The sequence below is a fragment of the Oncorhynchus kisutch genome, linkage group LG12 (assembly GCF_002021735.2).
Source record: "Oncorhynchus kisutch isolate 150728-3 linkage group LG12, Okis_V2, whole genome shotgun sequence".
Lineage (NCBI taxonomy): Eukaryota > Metazoa > Chordata > Actinopteri > Salmoniformes > Salmonidae > Oncorhynchus > Oncorhynchus kisutch.
Window position 1 is genome coordinate 4,570,810 of NC_034185.2, and position 19,849 is coordinate 4,590,658.

The following is a 19,849-nucleotide window of genomic DNA, read 5'->3' on the forward strand; positions in this document are numbered from 1 at the left end:
GACAATAGCCTCTGAAGACGGGAGCCTCTGAAGAAAGGAGAGAAGACAGGAGCCTCTGAAGACAGGAGCCTCTGAAGACAGGAGAGAAGACAAGAGCCTCTGAAGACAGGAGAGAAGACAGGAGCCTCTGAAGACCGGAGAGAAGACAGGAGCCTCTGAAGACAGGAGAGAAGACAGGAGCCTCTAAAGTACAGGAGCCTCTGAAGACAGGAGCCGCTGAAGACAAGAGCCTCTGAAGACAGGAGACTATGAAGACAGGAGACTATGAAGACAGGAGCCGCTGAAGACAGGGGCCTCTGAAGACAGGAGTCTCTGAAGACAGGAGACTCTGAAGACAGGAGAGAAGACAGGAGCCTCTGAAGACAAGAGCCTCTGAGACAGGAGAGAAGACAGGAGACTTTGAAGACAGGAGAGAAGACAGGAGCCTCTGAAGACAATAGCCTCTGAAGACAGGAGAGAAGACATGAGCCTCTGAAGACAGGAGAGAAGACAGGAGCCTCTGAAGACAGTAGCCTCTGAAGACAGGAGTCTCTGAAGACAGGAGCCTCTGAAGACAGGAGAGAGGACAGGAGCCTCTGAAGACAGGAGCCTCTGAAGACAGGAGCCTCTGAAGACAATAGCCTCTGAAGACAGGAGCCTCTGAAGACAGGAGAGAAGACATGAGCCTCTGAAGACAGGAGAGAAGACAGGAGCCTCTGAAGACAGGAGCCTCTGAAGACAGGAGCCTCTGAAGACAGGAGAGAGGACAGGAGCCTCTGAAGACAGGAGCCTCTGAAGACAGGAGCCTCTGAAGACAAGAGCCACTGAAGACAGGAGCATCTGAGACAGGAGAGAAGACAAGAGCCTCTGAAGACAGGAGCCTCTGAAGACAGGAGCATCTGATACAGGAGAGAAGAAAGGAGCCTCTGAAGTCAGGAGCCTCTGAAGACAGGAGAGAAGACAGGAGCCTCTGAAGACAGGAGCCTCTGAAGACAGGCGAGAAGACAAGAGCCTCTGAAGACAGGAGCCTCTGAAGACAGGAGCCTCTGAAGACAGGAGCCTCTGAAGACAGGAGCTTTTGAAGACAAGAGCCTCTGAAGACAGGAGCATCTGAGACAGGAGAGAAGACAATAGCCTCTGAAGACGGGAGCCTCTGAAGAAAGGAGAGAAGACAGGAGCCTCTGAAGACAGGAGCCTCTGAAGACAGGAGAGAAGACAAGAGCGTCTGAAGACAGGAGAGAAGACAGGAGCCTCTGAAGACCGGAGAGAAGACAGGAGCCTCTGAAGACAGGAGAGAAGACAGGAGCCTCTAAAGTACAGGAGCCTCTGAAGACAGGAGCCTCTGAAGACAGGAGAGAAGACAGGGACCTCTGAAAACAGGAGTCTCTGAAGACAGGAGAGAAGACAGGAGCCTCTGAAGACAGGAGAGAAGACAGGAGAGAAGACAGGAGCCTCTGAAGACAGGAGCCTCTGAAGACAAGAGCCACTGAAAACAGGAGCATCTGAGACAGGAGAGAAGACAGGAGCCTCTGAAGTCAGGAGCCTCTGAAGACAGGAGCCTCTGAAGACAGGAGAGAAGACAGGAGCCTCTGAGACAGGAGAGAAGACAGGAGCCTCTGAAGACAGGGGAGAAGACAGGAGCCTCTGAAGACAGGAGAGAAGACAGGAGCCTCTGAAGACAGGAGCCTCTGAAGACAGGAGCCGCTGAAGACAAGAGCCTCTGAAGACAGGAGACTATGAAGACAGGAGACTATGAAGACAGGAGACTATGAAGACAGGAGCCGCTGAAGACAGGGGCCTCTGAAGACAGGAGTCTCTGAAGACAGGAGACTCTGAAGACAGGAGAGAAGACAGGAGCCTCTGAAGACAAGAGCCTCTGAGACAGGAGAGAAGACAGGAGACTTTGAAGACAGGAGAGAAGACAGGAGCCTCTGAAGACAATAGCCTCTGAAGACAGGAGAGAAGACATGAGCCTCTGAAGACAGGAGAGAAGACAGGAGCCTCTGAAGACAGGAGCCTCTGAAGACAGGAGTCTCTGAAGACAGGAGCCTCTGAAGACAGGAGAGAGGACAGGAGCCTCTGAAGACAGGAGCCTCTGAAGACAGGAGCCTCTGAAGACAAGAGCCACTGAAGACAGGAGCATCTGAGACAGGAGAGAAGACAAGAGACTCTGAAGACAGGAGCCTCTGAAGACAGGAGCATCTGATACAGGAGAGAAGAAAGGAGCCTCTGAAGTCAGGAGCCTCTGAAGACAGGAGAGAAGACAGGAGCCTCTGAAGACAGGAGCCTCTGAAGACAGGAGAGACGACAAGAGCCTCTGAAGACAGGAGCCTCTGAAGACAGGAGCCTCTGAAGACAGGAGCCTCTGAAGACAGGAGCCTCTGAAGACAGGAGCTTCTGAATACAAGAGCCTCTGAAGACAGGAGCATCTGAGACAGGAAAGAAGACAATAGCCTCTGAAGACGGGAGCCTCTGAAGAAAGGAGAGAAGACAGGAGCCTCTGAAGACAGGAGCCTCTGAAGACAGGAGAGAAGACAAGAGCCTCTGAAGACGGGAGAGAAGACAGGAGCCTCTGAAGACAGGAGAGAAGACAGGAGCCTCTGAAGACCGGAGAGAAGACAGGAGCCTCTGAAGACAGGAGAGAAGACAGGAGCCTCTAAAGACAGGAGCCTCTGAAGACAGGAGCCTCTGAAGACAGGAGAGAAGACAGGGACCTCTGAAGACAGGAGTCTCTGAAGACAGGAGAGAAGACAGGGGCCTCTGAAGACAGGAGTCTCTGAAGACAGGAGCCTCTGAAGATAGGAGAGAAGACAGGAGCCTCTGAAGACAGGAGAGAAGGCAGGAGCCGCTGAAGACAGGAGCCTCTGAAGACAGGAGAGAAGACAGGAGAGAACACAGGAGCCTTTGAAGACAGGAGAGAAGACAGGAGTCTCTGAAGACAGGAGAGAAGACAGGAGCCTCTGAAGAAAGGAGAGAAGACAGGAGCCTCTGAAGAAAGGAGAGAAGACAGGAGCCTCTGAAGACAGGAGCCTCTGAAGACAGGAGAGAAGACAAGAGCCTCTGAAGATGGGAGAGAAGACAGGAGCCTCTGAAGACAGGAGAGAAGACAGGAGCCTCTGAAGACCGTAGCCTCTGAAGACAGGAGCCTATGTGATGTGAAATAGAACATGACACCGTGCGTCCCAAATGGCACCATACTGACTATATAGAGAGCATCAAATGAAGGGAATAGGGCACTATGAAGGGAATAGGGCACTATGAAGGGAATAGGGCACTATGAAGGAAATAGGGTGCTATTTGAATGGAATAGCGTGCTAGGGTGCTATTTGAAGGGAACAGGGTGCTATTTGAAGGGAATATGGTGATAGGGTGCTATTTGAAGGGAACAGGGTGCTATTTGAAGGGAATATGGTGATAGGGTGCTATTTGAAGGGAATAGGGAGGGTGATAGGGTGCTATTTGAAGGGAATAGGGTGCTATTTGAAGGGAACAGGGTGCTATTTGAAGGGAACAGGGTGCTATTTGAAGGGAACAGGGTGCTATTTGAAGGGACTAGTGTGCTATTTGAAGGGAACAGGGTGCTATTTGAAGGGAACAGGGTGCTATTTGAAGGGAACAGGGTGCTATTTGAAGGGAACAGGGTGATATTTGAAGGGAACAGGGTGATATTTGAAGGGAACAGGGTGCTATTTGAAGGGAACAGGGTGCTATTTGAAGGGAGTAGTGTGCTATTTGAAGGGAACAGGGTGCTATTTGAAGGGAACAGGGTGCTATTTGAAGGGAACAGGGTGCTATTTGAAGGGAACAGGGTGCTATTTGAAGGGAACAGGGTGCTATTTGAAGGGAACAGGGTGCTATTTGAAGGGAACAGGGTGCTATTTGAAGGGAACAGGGTGCTATTTGAAGGGAACAGGGTACTATTTGGGAGGCAGTAACTGTCAGTTTTATCACCACCTCTACACCTTTTAGTGTATGGGGTAATGGGACAAAGACCATATACATTCTTATTAAATAGCTTATGAATGTGTTATGAGTGCTTTATAAACAAACAATATCATCGCCATTGGCTTTTCTTTGGCGTATGAAATGAACAGCTACGCTTTACCCTCATAAAGAATTCAACACACAGAAGATTGAATTGCCAGTTTCTCCTGATGGGTAGATAAATGGTTTGCTGACTTCACGTCAATCTCAGGATCGTCTGCTTCCTAGATATAAAGGCACCTCAGATTTGACTCCCGAATACAAACCATCGGGAGGGGGTCCTAGGAGATTTGACTCCCGAATACAAACCATCGGGAGGGGGTCCTAGGAGATTTGACTCCCGAATACAAACCATCGGGAGGGGGTCCTAGGAGATTTGACTCCCGAATACAAACCATCGGGAGGGGGTCCTAGGAGATTTGACTCCCGAATACAAACCATCGGGAAGGGGGTCCTAGGAGATTTGACTCCCGAATACAAACCATCGGGAGGGGGTCCTAGGAGATTTGACTCCCGAATACAAACCATCGGGAGGGGGTCCTAGGAGATTTGACTCCCGAATACAAACCATCGGGAGGGGGTCCTAGGAGATTTGACTCCTGAATACAAACCATCGGGAGGGGGTCCTAGGAGATTTGACTCCCGAATACAAACCATCGGGAAGGGGTCCTAGGAGATTTGACTCCCGAATACAAACCATCGGGAGGGGGTCCTAGGAGATTTGACTCCCGAATACAAACCATCGGGAGGGGGTCCTAGGAGATTTGACTCCCGAATACAAACCATCGGGAGGGGGTCCTAGGAGATTTGACTCCCGAATACAAACCATCGGGAGGGAGTCCTAGGAGATTTGACTCCCGAATACAAACCATCGGGAGGGGGTCGATTGAGTTGTGAGACTCTGCTGTAGAGCTCATCACTCCCCTAACTGGGAGGGGGATCTTCGCTGGCCATGGCAGAACACTGACATTCCTGTCTTGCAGGAAATCACACACAGAACGAGCAGTATGGCTGGTGGCATTGTCATGCTGGGGGGTCATGTCAGGATGAGCCTACAGGAAGGATACCACATGAGGGAGGAGGATGTCTTCCCTATAACGCACAGCATTGAGATTGCCTGCAATGACAACAAGCTCAGTCCGATGATGCTGTGACACACCGCACCAGACCATGATGGACCCTCCACCTCCAAATCGATCCCGCTCCAGAGTACAGGCCTCGGTGTAACGCTCATTCCTTCGAAGATAAGCGCGAATCTGACCATCACCCCTGGTGAGACAAAAACCACGACCCGTCAGTGAAGAGCACTTTTTGCCAGTCCTGTCTGGTCCAGCGACGGTGGGTTTGTGCCCATAGGCGACGTTGTTCCCGGTGATGTCTGGTGAGGACCTGCCTTACAACAGGTCTACAAGCCCTCAGTCCAGCCTCTCTCAGCCTATTGCAAACAGTCTGAGCACTGATGGAGGGATTGTGCGTTCCTGGTGTAACTCGGGCAGTTGTTGTTGCCATCCTGTACCTGTCCCGCAGGTGTGATGTTTTGATGTACCGATCCTGTGCAGGTGTTGTTACACGTGGTCTGCCACTGAGAGGACGATCAGCTGTCCGTCCTGTCTCCCTGTATCGCTGTCTTAGGCGTCTCACAGTATGGACATTGCAATTTATTTCCCTGGCACATTTGCAGTCCTCATGCCTCTTTGCAGCATGTCTAAGGCACGTTCAAGCAGATAGGCAGGGACCCTGGGCATTTTTCTTTTGTGCTTTTCAGAGTCAGTAGAAAGGCCTCTTTATAGTGTCCTAAGTTTTCATAACTGTGACCTTAATTGCCCTACCGTCTGTAAGCCAAGTGCCAAGTCTCTACCTCCATTCCATAAGACTGCTAAATAGTTACATAGTTAATCAATGGCTACCCGGAGAATCTGCATTGACCCCCAACTCTTTTGACTCATCACATACGCTGCTGCTACTGTTTACAATCTATCCTGCTGACAAGTCACTTTATACCTACCTATATGTGCATATCTACCTCAATTACATTACCCTTGCACATCAATACGGTACTGGTACCATGTGTACATAGCCTAGTTATTACCTCAGTACTGGTACCATGTGTACATAGCCTAGTTATTACCTCAGTACTGGTACCATGTGTACATAGCCTAGTTATTACCTCAGTACTGGTACCATGTGTACATAGCCAAGTTATTACCTGGTTAGAGCAGGTAGCCTAGTGGTTAGAGCAGGTAGACTAGTGGTTAGAGCAGGTTGCCAAGTAGTTAGAGCAGGTAGACTAGTGGTTAGAGCAGGTAGCCTAGTGGTTAGAGCAGGTAGCCTAGTGGTTAGAGCAGGTAGCCTAGTGGTTAGAGCAGGTAGCCTAGTGGTTAGAGCAGGTAGACTAGTGGTTAGAGCAGGTAGCCTAGTGGTTAGAGCAGGTAGCCTAGTGGTTAGAGCAGGTAGCCTAGTGGTTAGAGCAGGTAGCCTAGTGGTTAGAGGCAGGTAGCCTAGTAGTTAGAGCGTTGGGCCAATAACAGAAAGGTTGCAAGTACGAATCCCAGAGCTGACAAGGTACAGATCTGTCGTTTTGGCCCTGAACAAGGCACTGTTACCAGGCCGTCATTGAAAATAAGAATTTGTTCTTAACTGACTTGCCGTGTTAAATAAAGGTATAAATAATAAAAGATGAAGACTCCGCCTGTGATCACCACCAAACACTCCCTGGGAATGAGCCAGCTACCTTTTCAACATGCCGCTACAACCCCAGGTTACAATAACAGGAAGTGATGACAAGCCTGTGAGTGACAATGACAGTATGCTAATCCCCATCTCTCTTGTCTACCCCCCCCCCCCCCCCCCCCCCCCCCCACAGCTGTAATCGCCTTGTTCTGTCGGCAGTATGACATCATCAAGGACAACGACTCCAGCTCTGGTAAAGACAAGGTTAAACCGTCGTCGATGGCGAGCACTCCAGAACACTGCTCTGGAGGACTGCTACGGAGCAAGGTACATAGATGAATGACTGGAGAGAGAGAGGGGGGAGAGACAGAGAGAGAGAGAGAGAGACAGAGAGAGAGACAGAGAGAGAGAGAGAGAGAGACAGAGAGAGAGAGAGAGAGAGAGAGAGAGAGAGAGAGAGAGGGAGAGAGAGAGGGGGAGAGACAGAGAGAGAGAGAGAGACAGAGAGAGAGAGAGAGAGAGAGAGAGAGAGAGAGAGAGCGAGACAGAGAGAGAGAGAGAGAGAGAGAGAGAGGAGAGAGAGAGAGAGAGAGAGAGTGAGAGAGAGAGAGAGAGATACAGAGAGAGAGAGAGAGAGAGAGAGAGAGAGAGAGATGCTGGCTAGCGGAGTAGTACACCTGTTTAGGAGAGGTGCTGGCTAGCAGAGTAGAACACCTGTTTAGGGGAGGTGCTGGCTAGCAGAGTAGAACACCTGTAGAACACCTGTTTAGGGGAGGTGCTGGCTAGCAGAGTAGAACACCTGTTTAGGAGAGGTGCTGGCCAGCAGAGTAGAACACCTGTTTAGGAGAGGTGCTGGCTAGCAGAGTAGAACACTTGGAAAAGAAAAGTAGAGCCTCACACTCTAGGAGCTCAGATGGAATTATTTAAAGTAGTGCATAGTGCACTACTTTTCATTCTCTGTATAGTGCACTACTTTTCATTCCCAGCATAGTGCACTACTTTTCATTCTCTGTAGAGTGCACTACTTTTCATTCTCTGTATAGTGCACTACTTTTCATTCCCTGTATAGTGCAATACTTTTCATTCCCTGTATAGTGCACTACTTTTCATTCCCTGTATAGTGCACTACTTTTCATTACCTGTATAGTGCACTACTTTTCATTCCCTGCACTACTTTCCATTCCCTGTATAGTGCACTATTTTTCATTCTCTGTATAGCGCACTACAGTGCCTATGGGCTACGTGGGGAATAGGGTGCTTTTTGGGGAGCATCCTTAGTCTTTGTACTGAAGCCACCAGCCAATCAATCAGAAGGGTCATCTGCATCAGATAGTACACCACCTCAGGGTAGATCTGCATCAGAAACTACACCACCCCAGGGTAGATCTGCATCAGATAGTACACCACCCCAGGGTAGGTCTGTATCAGATAGTACACCACCCCAGGGTAGATCTGCTTCAGAAACTACACCACCCCAGGGTAGATCTGTATCAGATAGTACACCACCTCAGGGTAGATATGCATCAGATAGTACACCACCTCAGGGTAGATATGCATCAGATAGTACATCACCCCAGGGTAGATCTGCTTCAGATAGTATACCACCCCAGGGTAGATCTGCATCAGAAACTACACCACCCCAGGGTAGATCTGCTTCAGAAACTACACCACCCCAGGGTAGATCTGCATCAGAAACTACACCACCCCAGGGTAGATCTGCTTCAGAAACTACACCACCCCAGGGTAGATCTGTATCAGATAGTACACCACCCCAGGGTAGATCTGCATCAGATAGTACACCACCCCAGGGTAGATCTGTATCAGATAGTACACCACCCCAGGGTAGATCTGCTTCAGAAACTACATCACCCCAGGGTAGAGAGAAATGAACTGAGTGAGGTACTGAGCTCGCTTTCTCCTGTTTGAAGAAGCTCAGGGGTAAACCTCCGTTCCTCTCTCTTCCTGTTTGAATAAGCTCAGGGGTAAACCTCCGTTCCTCTCTCTTCCTGTTTGAAGAAGCTCAGGGGTAAACCTCCGTTCCTCTCTCTTCCTGTTTGAATAAGCTCAGGGGTAAACCTCCGTTCCTCTCTCTTCCTGTTTGAATAAGCTCAGGGGTAAACCTCTGTTCCTCTCTCATTTTCCTTCTCATTAGGAGGTCGAAGGGGAAAGAAAGGGTTTCTGATGAGGGTCACGACAATTTTCCAGAATTACTAGTTTCAGCATTACGAGAATGATTTTACTGTTACAAATGTGTTGTTCAGACATTTTAATGATTTCTATCTAAAGGGGTGACTGAATAAAACTCAGCACTGCTGAGAAGAATTATCTGCAATTTGGTCATTAAATCAAAGCCGACGTGTTGTAATGGATCTCATCCTCCTCTTCTGAGGAGGAGTAGGGAGAAGGATCGGAGGACCAAAACACAGCGTGGTAAGTGTCCATAATTTAGTGAAGCAAAATGAACACTGAACAAAAACAATAAACAACAAACGAACAGTCCCGTAAGGTGAATGACAAACACTCAACAGGAAATAAACACCCACCAAACCCAGGAAACATACCAGGCCAAACCCAGGTGGGAAAAGGCTCCCTCAGTATGATTCTCAATCAGAGACAACTAACGACACCTGCCTCTGATTGAGAAACATACCAGGCCAAACCCAGGTGGGAAAAGGCTCCCTCAGTATGATTCTCAATCAGAGACAACTAACGACACCTGCCTCTGATTGAGAAACATACCAGGCCAAACCCAGGTGGGAAAAGGCTACCTAAGTATGATTCTCAATCAGAGACAACTAACGACACCTGCCTCTGATTGAGAAACATACTAGGCCAAACCCAGGTGGGAAAAGGCTACCTAAGTATGATTCTCAATCAGAGACAACTAACGACACCTGCCTCTGATTGAGAAACATACCAGGCCAAACCCAGGTGGGAAAAGGCTCCCTCAGTATGATTCTCAATCAGAGACAACTAACGACACCTGCCTCTGATTGAGAAACATACCAGGCCAAACCCAGGTGGGAAAAGGCTCCCTCAGTATGATTCTCAATCAGAGACAACTAACGACACCTGCCTCTGATTGAGAAACATACCAGGCCAAACCCAGGTGGGAAAAGGCTCCCTCAGTATGATTCTCAATCAGAGACAACTAACGACACCTGCCTCTGATTGAGAAACATACCAGGCCAAACCCAGGTGGGAAAAGGCTACCTCAGTATGATTCTCAATCAGAGACAACTAACGACACCTGCCTCTGTTTGAGAAACATACCAGGCCAAACCCAGGTGGGAAAAGGCTACCTCAGTATGATTCTCAATCAGAGACAACTAACGACACCTGCCTCTGATTGAGAAACATACCAGGCCAAACCCAGGTGGGAAAAGGCTACCTCAGTATGATTCTCAATCAGAGACAACTAACGACACCTGCCTCTGATTGAGAAACATACCAGGCCAAACCCAGGTGGGAAAAGGCTCCCTCAGTATGATTCTCAATCAGAGACAACTAACGACACCTGCCTCTGATTGAGAAACATACCAGGCCAAACCCAGGTGGGAAAAGGCTACCTCAGTATGATTCTCAATCAGAGACAACTAACGACACCTGCCTCTGATTGAGAAACATACCAAGCCAAACCCAGGTGGGAAAAGGCTACCTCAGTATGATTCTCAATCAGAGACAACTAACGACACCTGCCTCTGATTGAGAAACATACCAGGCCAAACCCAGGTGGGAAAAGGCTCCCTCAGTATGATTCTCAATCAGAGACAACTAACGACACCTGCCTCTGATTGAGAAACATACCAGGCCGAACACAAAAACCAAACATAGAAAAACAAACATAGACTGCCCATGCAAAATCACGCCCTGACCATACTAAATATAGACAAAACAAAGGAACTAAGGTCAGAACGTGACACGTTGTGTTGCAGAAAGTCAATCGGTGTGTCTGCATGTGTTTGTGTGTGTTGTCTTGATGGGCTACATTGGGAATAGCTACCTTCCACTGTCCACAGCCACTCAGAATGACCAATCCACCGATTCATTCTGACTGCTATGTTAGTGTGGATATTGCTGCTTCATAGACAACATAATAGGAGAGGTAGTAGATAACACTATAGGAGAGGTAGTAGATAACACTATAGGAGAGGTAGTAGATAACACTATAGGAGAGGTAGTAGATAACACTATAGGAGAGGTAGTAGATAACACTATAGGAGAGGTAGTAGATAACACTATAGGAGAGGTAGTAGATAACACTATAGGAGAGGTAGTAGATAACACTATAGGAGAGGTAGTAGATAACACTATAGGAGAGGTAGTAGATATGCGAGAGGGGGGGGGGCTGGATAGGAAAGTGGCTTTTATGGAGATCGATTCCCTTCCTCCTCGTCTCACCTAAACGATCTAGCCTGACATCGCTAAGTGTTCTTGCCTGGCTTCACTAACCGATGACTTATTGTGATCAATGGTGATGATGGTTTTATCTGTCAAAGACCAAAGTTGGCTGGACAGATCGCTGAGACTGACAAGGACAGAGCAGGAAACAACATAACTGCTCTGACAACAGCAACAATTCCCTGAATATGTATGATTACTGACAGAGACAATGTGTTAGTGTTATGTTATCCACGTTTTTGAACCTTCCTCTTTTCCTACAGAGATACCCAACAAATGCTCTGATTGGTAAACTGAGGCAACGACATTAGATTAGCATGTTATTTTAAACATAATGTCACCCCCTCTACCCCCTCCTGCAGAGGGTGTCTCAAATGGCACCCTACACCCTATGGGCCCTGGACAAAAGTAGTGCACTATATAGGGTATAGGGTGCTATTTGGGATGCAGATGATATCTCAGTCCTCTTCCTCTGACAGGACAGGGTAGCGCTGCTTAACAACAGTCACATGTATGTATTTCTCTCTCCCTATCTATTGCAGTTTCATCCATCGCTACAATCTATCAACATCATGGAGGTTTGATGGGAAAAGTGAAGAAGTCAACTTCCCCCCTCCTCATTCTCCTCCTCCTCCTCATTCCTCCTTTCCTTCTCTCCTCCTCCTCATTCCTCCTTTCCTTCTCTTCTCCTCATTCCTCCTTTCCTTCTCTCCTTCTCCTCATCCCTCCTTTCCTTCTCTCCTCCTCCCCTCCTCATCCCTCCTTTCCTTCTCGCCTCCTCCTCAATCCTCCGTTCCTTCTCTCCTCCTCCTCCTTTTCTTCTCCTCCTCATCCCTCCTTTCCTTCTCTCCTCCACATCCCTCCTTTCCTTCTCTCGTCCTCCTCCTCATCCCTCCTTTCCTTCTCTCCTCCTCCTTCTCCTCCTCCTCGTCTTCCTCCTCCTCGATGAAGACAGAACTCTGGGCGGAACAAGCCATTATCTTAACTGCACCGGCGAGGAGCGACTGTCAATGCCAGTCGGCCAAGTTAATCGAGCAAAGGACACACATGCATGCACAAACACACACACACAGTTGAGTCTAAGTGCACAAACACACACACACACACACACACAAACACACAGCTAAGCAAACACAGTCATGCACACATAAAACAGACAAACTTTCTCCTGCAGATTGATTGTGCACACTGTTATGCTAATTAACGCACGTTTCAGTTAATGTTAAAGCATCATATAGATACTTGGTTTGCAATTGCAGAACACTTGTGGCCATCTGTGTCCTCAAGTTGTCATGAGCAGGTTATTTGTGAAATTGTCTAACTGGACTCCCTGCTCTTCTATTCTTGGTTAAATATCCTGTCATTTTTCAGCTTTTTGTTTTTCCTAATTCTCTTCCACCTTAGTTAGTTGCTCTGCTTATCATAATTCTCTTCCACCCTTAGTTAGTTGTTCTGCTTATCATAATTCTCTTCCACCTTAGTTAGTTGCTCTGCTTATCATAATTCTCTTCCACCCTTAGTTAGTTGTTCTGCTTATCATAATTCTCTTCCACCCTTAGTTAGTTGTTCTGCTTATCATAATTCTCTTCCACCTTAGTTAGTTGCTCTGCTTATCATAATTCTCTTCCACCCTTAGTTAGTTGTTCTGCTTATCATAATTCTCTTCCACCCTTAGTTAGTTGTTCTGCTTATCATAATTCTCTTCCACCTTAGTTAGTTGCTCTGCTTATCCCAACCCTCTTCCCCCTTAGATTGCTTTTGTACAGTCAATAAGATCCAATTTGGTTGCTACAAATAATTAGATAATTCTTCAAGTAGTTATCCCAGGTGAAATGTTGTGAATCAAACCATAGAATATAGCCAAGCAATGTTAATACGTGTAAATGATATAAAGTAGTTCTGGACACATGTAGTGGTGGATGAAACAGCAGACCATTCACCAACGCATCAATGACCCCTGACTGTACAGTATGGTAAAGAAAGGGTCCCATATGTTGACTACTGGAGGGCGCATGCTGGTGTTTCACCTGTCGGGTTGGCATCAAAAGATGCCAAGATAAATGTTATTTAAGTTATTATTGTCCTCCTTCCTCTTAGTGAGGGACTTGTTTGTCTGTTCATACCTTTGGGTTTTGACCCCTATTGTTGTCACGTCCTGACCTTAGTTCCTTTTTTATGTCTCTATTTTGGTTTGGTCGGGGCGTGAGTTGGGGTGGGCATTCTATGTTGTTGTTCTATGTTGTTGGTATTTCTATGTGTTTGGCCTGGTATGGTTCCCAATCAGAGGCAGCTGTCTGTCGTTGTCTCTGATTGAGAACCATACTTAGGTAGCCTGTTCCCACCTGGTGTTTGTGGGTAGTTGTTTCCTGTTTTGTGTTGTGTCACCTGATGGGACTGTTTAGATTTTCGTTGTTTCACGTTGTTATTTTGCATTTCGTGTTTAGTTATATTTAGTTATATTAAATTTAACATGGACACTTATCACGCTGCGTTTTGGTCTGATCTGTCCTGTTCCTCAGATGAAGAAGATCACTGTGTCTTACCTGACTTATCGAACCAGGGTGTTTTTTTAGCTTCCCAAAAGGTACGATTATGACATAACAGGAAGTGATCCGAGTTCTAATTGCATCCATAGTCAATTGACTACTACTAAAACAGATGACACGTTTTCTATATTGTTTTCTATATTCACACATAGGACAGATGATAGTGACTAGACACCACTTCAGTCACACCGTATCGAGGACAGATGATAGTGACTAGACACCACTTCAGTCACACAGTATAGAGGACAGATGATAGTGACTAGACACCACTTCAGTCACACCGTATCGAGGACAGATGATAGTGACTAGACACCACTTCAGTCACACCGTATCGAGGACAGATGATAGTGACTAGACACCACTTCAGTCACACAGTATCGAGGACAGATGATAGTGACTAGACACCATTTCAGTCACACAGTATAGAGGACAGATGATAGTGACTAGACACCACTTCAGTCACACAGTATAGAGGACAGATGATAGTGACTAGACACCATTTCAGTCACACCGTATCGAGGACAGATGATAGTGACTAGACACCACTTCAGTCACACCGTATCGAGGACAGATGATAGTGACTAGACACCACTTCAGTCACACCGTATCGAGGACAGATGATAGTGACTAGACACCACTTCAGTCACACCGTATCGAGGACAGATGATAGTGACTAGACACCACTTCAGTCACACCGTATCGAGGACAGATGATAGTGACTAGACACCACTTCAGTCACACAGTATCGAGGACAGATGATAGTGACTAGACACCATTTCAGTCACACAGTATAGAGGACAGATGATAGTGACTAGACACCACTTCAGTCACACAGTATAGAGGACAGATGATAGTGACTAGACACCATTTCAGTCATACCGTATCGAGGACAGATGATAGTGACTAGACACCATTTCAGTCACACCGTATCGAGGACAGATGATAGTGACTAGACACCATTTCAGTCACACCGTATCGAGGACAGATGATAGTGACTAGACACCATTTCAGTCACACAGTATCGAGGACAGATGATAGTGACTAGACACCACTTCAGTCACACAGTATAGAGGACAGATGATAGTGACTAGACACCATTTCAGTCACACCGTATCGAGGACAGATGATAGTGACTAGACACCACTTCAGTCACACCGTATAGAGGACAGATGATAGTGGGGAGAATGTTCAGCACATTTAAAGGCGAATTAGCTTATTAACTACATCATCACACTGCAGTTAATTAACTGTTAATTAGTCATGTATGAATAGCTGACGAGGAACTCAATGACCACCAGTGGTGTAAAGTACTTCAATTAAAAAATACTTTCAAGTACTACTTAATTCGTTTTTTTGGGGTATCTGCACTATACTTTACTATTTATATTTTTGACAATTTTTACTTTTACTTCACTACGTTCCTAAAGAAAATCATGTACTTTTTACTCCATATATTTGACCTGACACCCAAAGTACTCGTTACAATTTAAATGCTTAAGAGGACAGGAAAATGGTCCAATTCACACACTTATCAAGAGAACATCCCTGGTCATCTCTACTGCCTCTGATCTGGCAGACTCACTAAACACAAATGCTTCGTTTGTAAATGATGTCTGAGTGTTGGAATGTGCCCCTGGCTATCCATAAATAAAAAAGCAAGAAAATTGTGCCGTCTGGTTTGCATAAGAGGTTGCCTGGTTGAGAGGTTGCCTGGTTGGGAGGTTGACTGGTTGGGAGGTTGCCTGGTTGAGAGGTTGCCTGGTTGGGAGGTTGCCTGGTTGAGAGGTTGCCTGGTTGGGAGGTTGCCTGGTTGAGAGGTTGCCTGGTTGAGAGGTTGCCTGGTTGGGAGGTTGCCTGGTTGAGAGGTTGCCTGGTTGGGAGGTTGCCTGGTTGAGAGGTTGCCTGGTTGAGAGGTTGCCTGGTTGGGAGGTTGCCTGGTTGGGAGATGTTGGGAGGTTGACTAGTTGAATGGTTGGGAGGTTGTTGGGAGGTTGACTGGTTGGGAGGTTGACTGGTTGGGAGGTTGCCTGGTTGGGAGGTTGTTGGGAGGTTGACTGGTTGGGAGGTTGTTGGGAGAATGCCTGGTTGGGAGGTTGTTGGGAGATGTTGGGAGGTTGACTGGTTGAATGGTTGGGAGGTTGTTGGGAGGTTGACTGGTTGGGAGATTGACTGGTTGAGAGGTTGCCTGGTTGTGAGGTTGTTGGGAGGTTGACTGGTTGGGAGATTGTTGGGAGGTTGCCTGGTTGGGAGGTTGTTGGGAGTTTGACTGATTGGGAGGTTGTTGGGAGGTTGCCTGGTTGGGAGGCTGACTGGTTGTGAGGTTGCCTGGTTGGGAGGTTGTTGGGAGGTTGCCTGGTTGGGAGGTTGTTGGGAGTTTGACTGGTTGGGAGGTTGTTGGGAGGTTGCCTGGTTGGGAGGCTGACTGGTTGTGAGGTTGCCTGGTTGGGAGGTTGTTGGGAGGTTGCCTGGTTGGGAGGTTGTTGGGAGTTTGACTGGTTGGGAGGTTGTTGGGAGGTTGCCTGGTTGGGAGGCTGACTGGTTGTGAGGTTGCCTGGTTGGGAGGTTGTTGGGAGGTTGACTGGTTGGGAGGTTGTTGGGAGAATGCCTGGTTGGGAGGTTGTTGGGAGATGTTGGGAGGTTGACTGGTTGAATGGTTGGGAGGTTGTTGGGAGGTTGACTGGTTGGGAGGTTGCCTGGTTGGGAGGTTGCCTGGTTGGTAGGTTGACTGGTTGGGAGGTTATTGGGAGGTTGCCTGGTTGGGAGGTTGCCTGGTTGGGAGGTTGCCTGGTTGGGAGGTTGACTGGTTGGGAGGTTGCCTGGTAGGGAGGTTGCCTGGTTGGGAGGTTGCCTGGTTGGGAGGTTGACTGGTTGACTGGTTGGGAGGTTGACTGGTTGGGAGATTATTGGGAGGTTGCCTGGTTGGGAGGTTATTGGGAGGTTGCCTGGTTGGGATTAATGTTATCTATATTATTATATATCTATATTGTATTAATGTTGTCTATATTATTATATATCTATATTGTATTAATGTTGTCTATATTATTATATATCTATATTATTATATATCTATATTGTATTGATGTTATGTATATTATTATATATCTATATTATTATATATCTATATTGTATTAATGGTATCTATATTATTATATATCTATATTGTATTGATGTTATGTATATTATATTATAATTTGCCAAGCCGTCTACGATGTGAGTCAACTACTATTTTGGGGCCAATTTTCATCGTCTTCTTACATCCGGTAGGCCACTTTATATTCCCCCATTTTGTGTATATTTTTAGTTTTTTTGTGTTAGGAATGGCATGGTTACTATTGCATCATGTCAATGCAATTATGTCGTCATTTTGCTCCCGGTATATAAAAACGCAGGTCCAGCTTCTCAGTGGGTATAACAACAAGCATCACCCAGTCTGCAGAAGGCATAAGAGCTACTCAGACAGTGCGGCGCAAGAGGACAGTTGGCAGGAGGAGACGTCAGGTCCCTTCCATTACCAACACATCTGCTTCCTGTTAGGTACAGGAAGTCTCCTTTGGGCTGCAAACTTAGACGTTCTCTATGTATTATTGGATTGTTATTTGTTTATTTTAGAATGTTATTTGTTTATTTTAGAATGTTATTTGTTTATTTTAGAATGTTATTTGTTTATTTTAGAATGTTATTTGTTTATTTTAGAATGTTATTTGTTTATTTTAGAATGTTATTTGTTTATTTTAGAATGTTATTTGTTTATTTTAGAATGTTATTTGTTTATTTTAGATTAGTATTTGTTTATTTTCCCAGTTGTTGGAATAGCACAATTACTACGGGAGAGGATGCTGTCAAAAAGCATTTGATGTAGGCTAAACGTTTGGAGGCCAGAATGACTAGGCATATACAGAACCAGTCAAAACAATTGGAAACACCGACTCATTCAAGGGTTTTTCTTTATTTTTACTATTTTCTACATTGTAGAATAATAGTGAAGACATCAAAACTATGAAATAACACATATGGAATCATGTAGTAACCAAAAAAGTGCTAAAAAAATCAAAATATATTTGGTATTTTGTATTTGAGATTGTTCAGAGCTACCCTTTTGTCTTGATGACAGCTCTGTCCACTCTTGGCATTCTCTCAATCAGCTTCATAAGGTGACTGGAATGCATTTCAATGTCTACAAGTGTACCTTGTTAAAAGTTAATTTGTGGAATTTCTTTCCTTCTTAATGCGTTTGAGCCAATCAGTTGTGCTGTAACAAGGTAGGGGTGGAAGAGAGTCCTATTTGGTAAAAGACCAAGTCCATATTATGGCAAGAACAGCTCAAATAAGCAAAGAGAAACAACAGTCCATCATTACTTTAAGACATGAAGGTCAGTCAATCAGGAACATTTAAAGAACTTTGAAAGTTTCTTCAAGTGCAGTCACAAAAACCATCAAGCGCTATGATGGAACTGGCTCTCATGAGGACCGCCACAGGAAAGGAAGACCCAGAGTCACGTCTGTTGCAGAGGATACGTTCATTAGAGTTACCTGTCTCTCATGAGGACCGCCACAGGAAAGGAAGACCCAGAGTTACCTCTGTTGCAGAGGATACGTTCATTAGAGTTACCTGTCTCTCATGAGGACCGCCACAGGAAAGGAAGACCCAGAGTTACCTCTGTTGGAGAGGATACGTTCATTAGAGTTACCTGTCTCTCATGAGGACCGCCACAGGAAAGGAAGACCCAGAGTTACCTCTGTTGCAGAGGATACGTTCATTAGAGTTACCTGTCTCTCATGAGGACCGCCACAGGAAAGGAAGACCCAGAGTTACCTCTGTTGCAGAGGATACGTTCATTAGAGTTACCTGTCTCTCATGAGGACCGCCACAGGAAAGGAAGACCCAGAGTTACCTCTGTTGCAGAGGATACGTTCATTAGAGTTACCTGTCTCTCATGAGGACCGCCACAGGATAGGAAGACCCAGAGTTACCTCTGTTGCAGAGAATACATTCATTAGAGTTACCAGCCTTAGAAATTACAGCCCAAATAAATGCTTCCCAGAGTTCAAGTAACAGACACATCTCAACATCAACTGTTCAGAGGAGACTGAGTGAATCAGGCCGTTATGGTCCAATTGCTGCAAAGAAAACACTACTAAAGGACACCAATAAGAAGAAGAGACTTGATTGGGCCAAGAAACACAAACAATGGACATTAGACCAGTGGAAATCTGTCCTTTGGTCTCATGATTCCAAATTGGAGATTTTTGGTTCCAACCGCTGAGTCTTTATGAGACGCAGGGGAGGTGAATGGATGATCTCTGCATGTGTGGTTCCCATCGTGAAGCATGGAGGAGGTGTGGTGGTGCTTTGCTGGTGACACTGTCAGTGATTTATTTTGAATTCATGGCACACTTAACCAGCATGGCTACCACAGCATTCTGCAGTGATACGCCATCCCATCTGGTTTGAGCTAAGTGGGGCTATCATTTGTTTTTCAATAGGACAATGACCCAAAACACACCTCCAGGGTGTGACAAAAAAAGAGAGTGATGGAGCGCTGCATCAGATCACCCGACCTCAACCCAATTGAGATGTTTTGGGATGAGTTGGACCGCAGAGTGAAGGAAAAGCAGCCAACAGCCAACAGGCATATGCGGGAACTATTCAAGATTGTTGGAAAAGCATTCCACGTGAAACTGGTTGAGAGAATGACAAGAGTGTGCAAAGCTGTCATCAAGGCAAAGAATCTTTGAAGAATCTCAAATATAAAATATATCGTTTAACACTCTTTTCCGTATGTGTTATTTCATAGTTTTTTGGTTACTGCATGATTCCGTATGTCTTATTTCATAGTTTTTTGGTTACTGCATGATTCCGTATGTCTTATTTCATAGTTTTTTGGTTACTGCATGATTCCGTATGTCTTATTTCATAGTTTTTTGGTTACTGCATGATTCCGTATGTCTTATTTCATAGTTTTTTGGTTACTGCATGATTCCGTATGTCTTATTTCATAGTTTTTTGGTTACTGCATGATTCCGTATGTCTTATTTCATAGTTTTTTGGTTACTGCATGATTCCGTATGTGTTATTTCATAGTTTTTTGGTTACTGGATAAATATAAATAATGTATTTATATAGCCCTTCATACATCAGCTGATATCTCAAAGTGCTGTACAGAAACCCAGCCTAAAACCCCAAACAGCAAGCAATGCAGGTGTAGAAGCACGGTGGCTAGGAAAAACTCCCTAGAAAGGCCAATACCTAGGAAGAAACCTAGAGAGGA

The 19,849-nt window shown here is 46.1% G+C and overlaps 1 protein-coding gene across 1 annotated transcript in view; it reads left to right on the plus strand.

Moving 5' to 3' along the window:
- LOC109901313 (fibronectin type III domain-containing protein 4-like) overlaps window positions 1-11,719 on the plus strand; it is a 69,474-nt gene extending 57,755 nt beyond the window's left edge. Inside the window, exons 5-6 of the mRNA XM_031837949.1 lie at window positions 6,827-6,960; window positions 11,577-11,719. Of these exons, the coding sequence (XP_031693809.1) occupies window positions 6,827-6,960; window positions 11,577-11,618 (176 nt within the window). The 3' untranslated portion in view covers window positions 11,619-11,719. The remainder of the gene's footprint in view (window positions 1-6,826; window positions 6,961-11,576) is intronic.
- The last annotated feature ends 8,130 nt before the right edge of the window (window positions 11,720-19,849 follow it).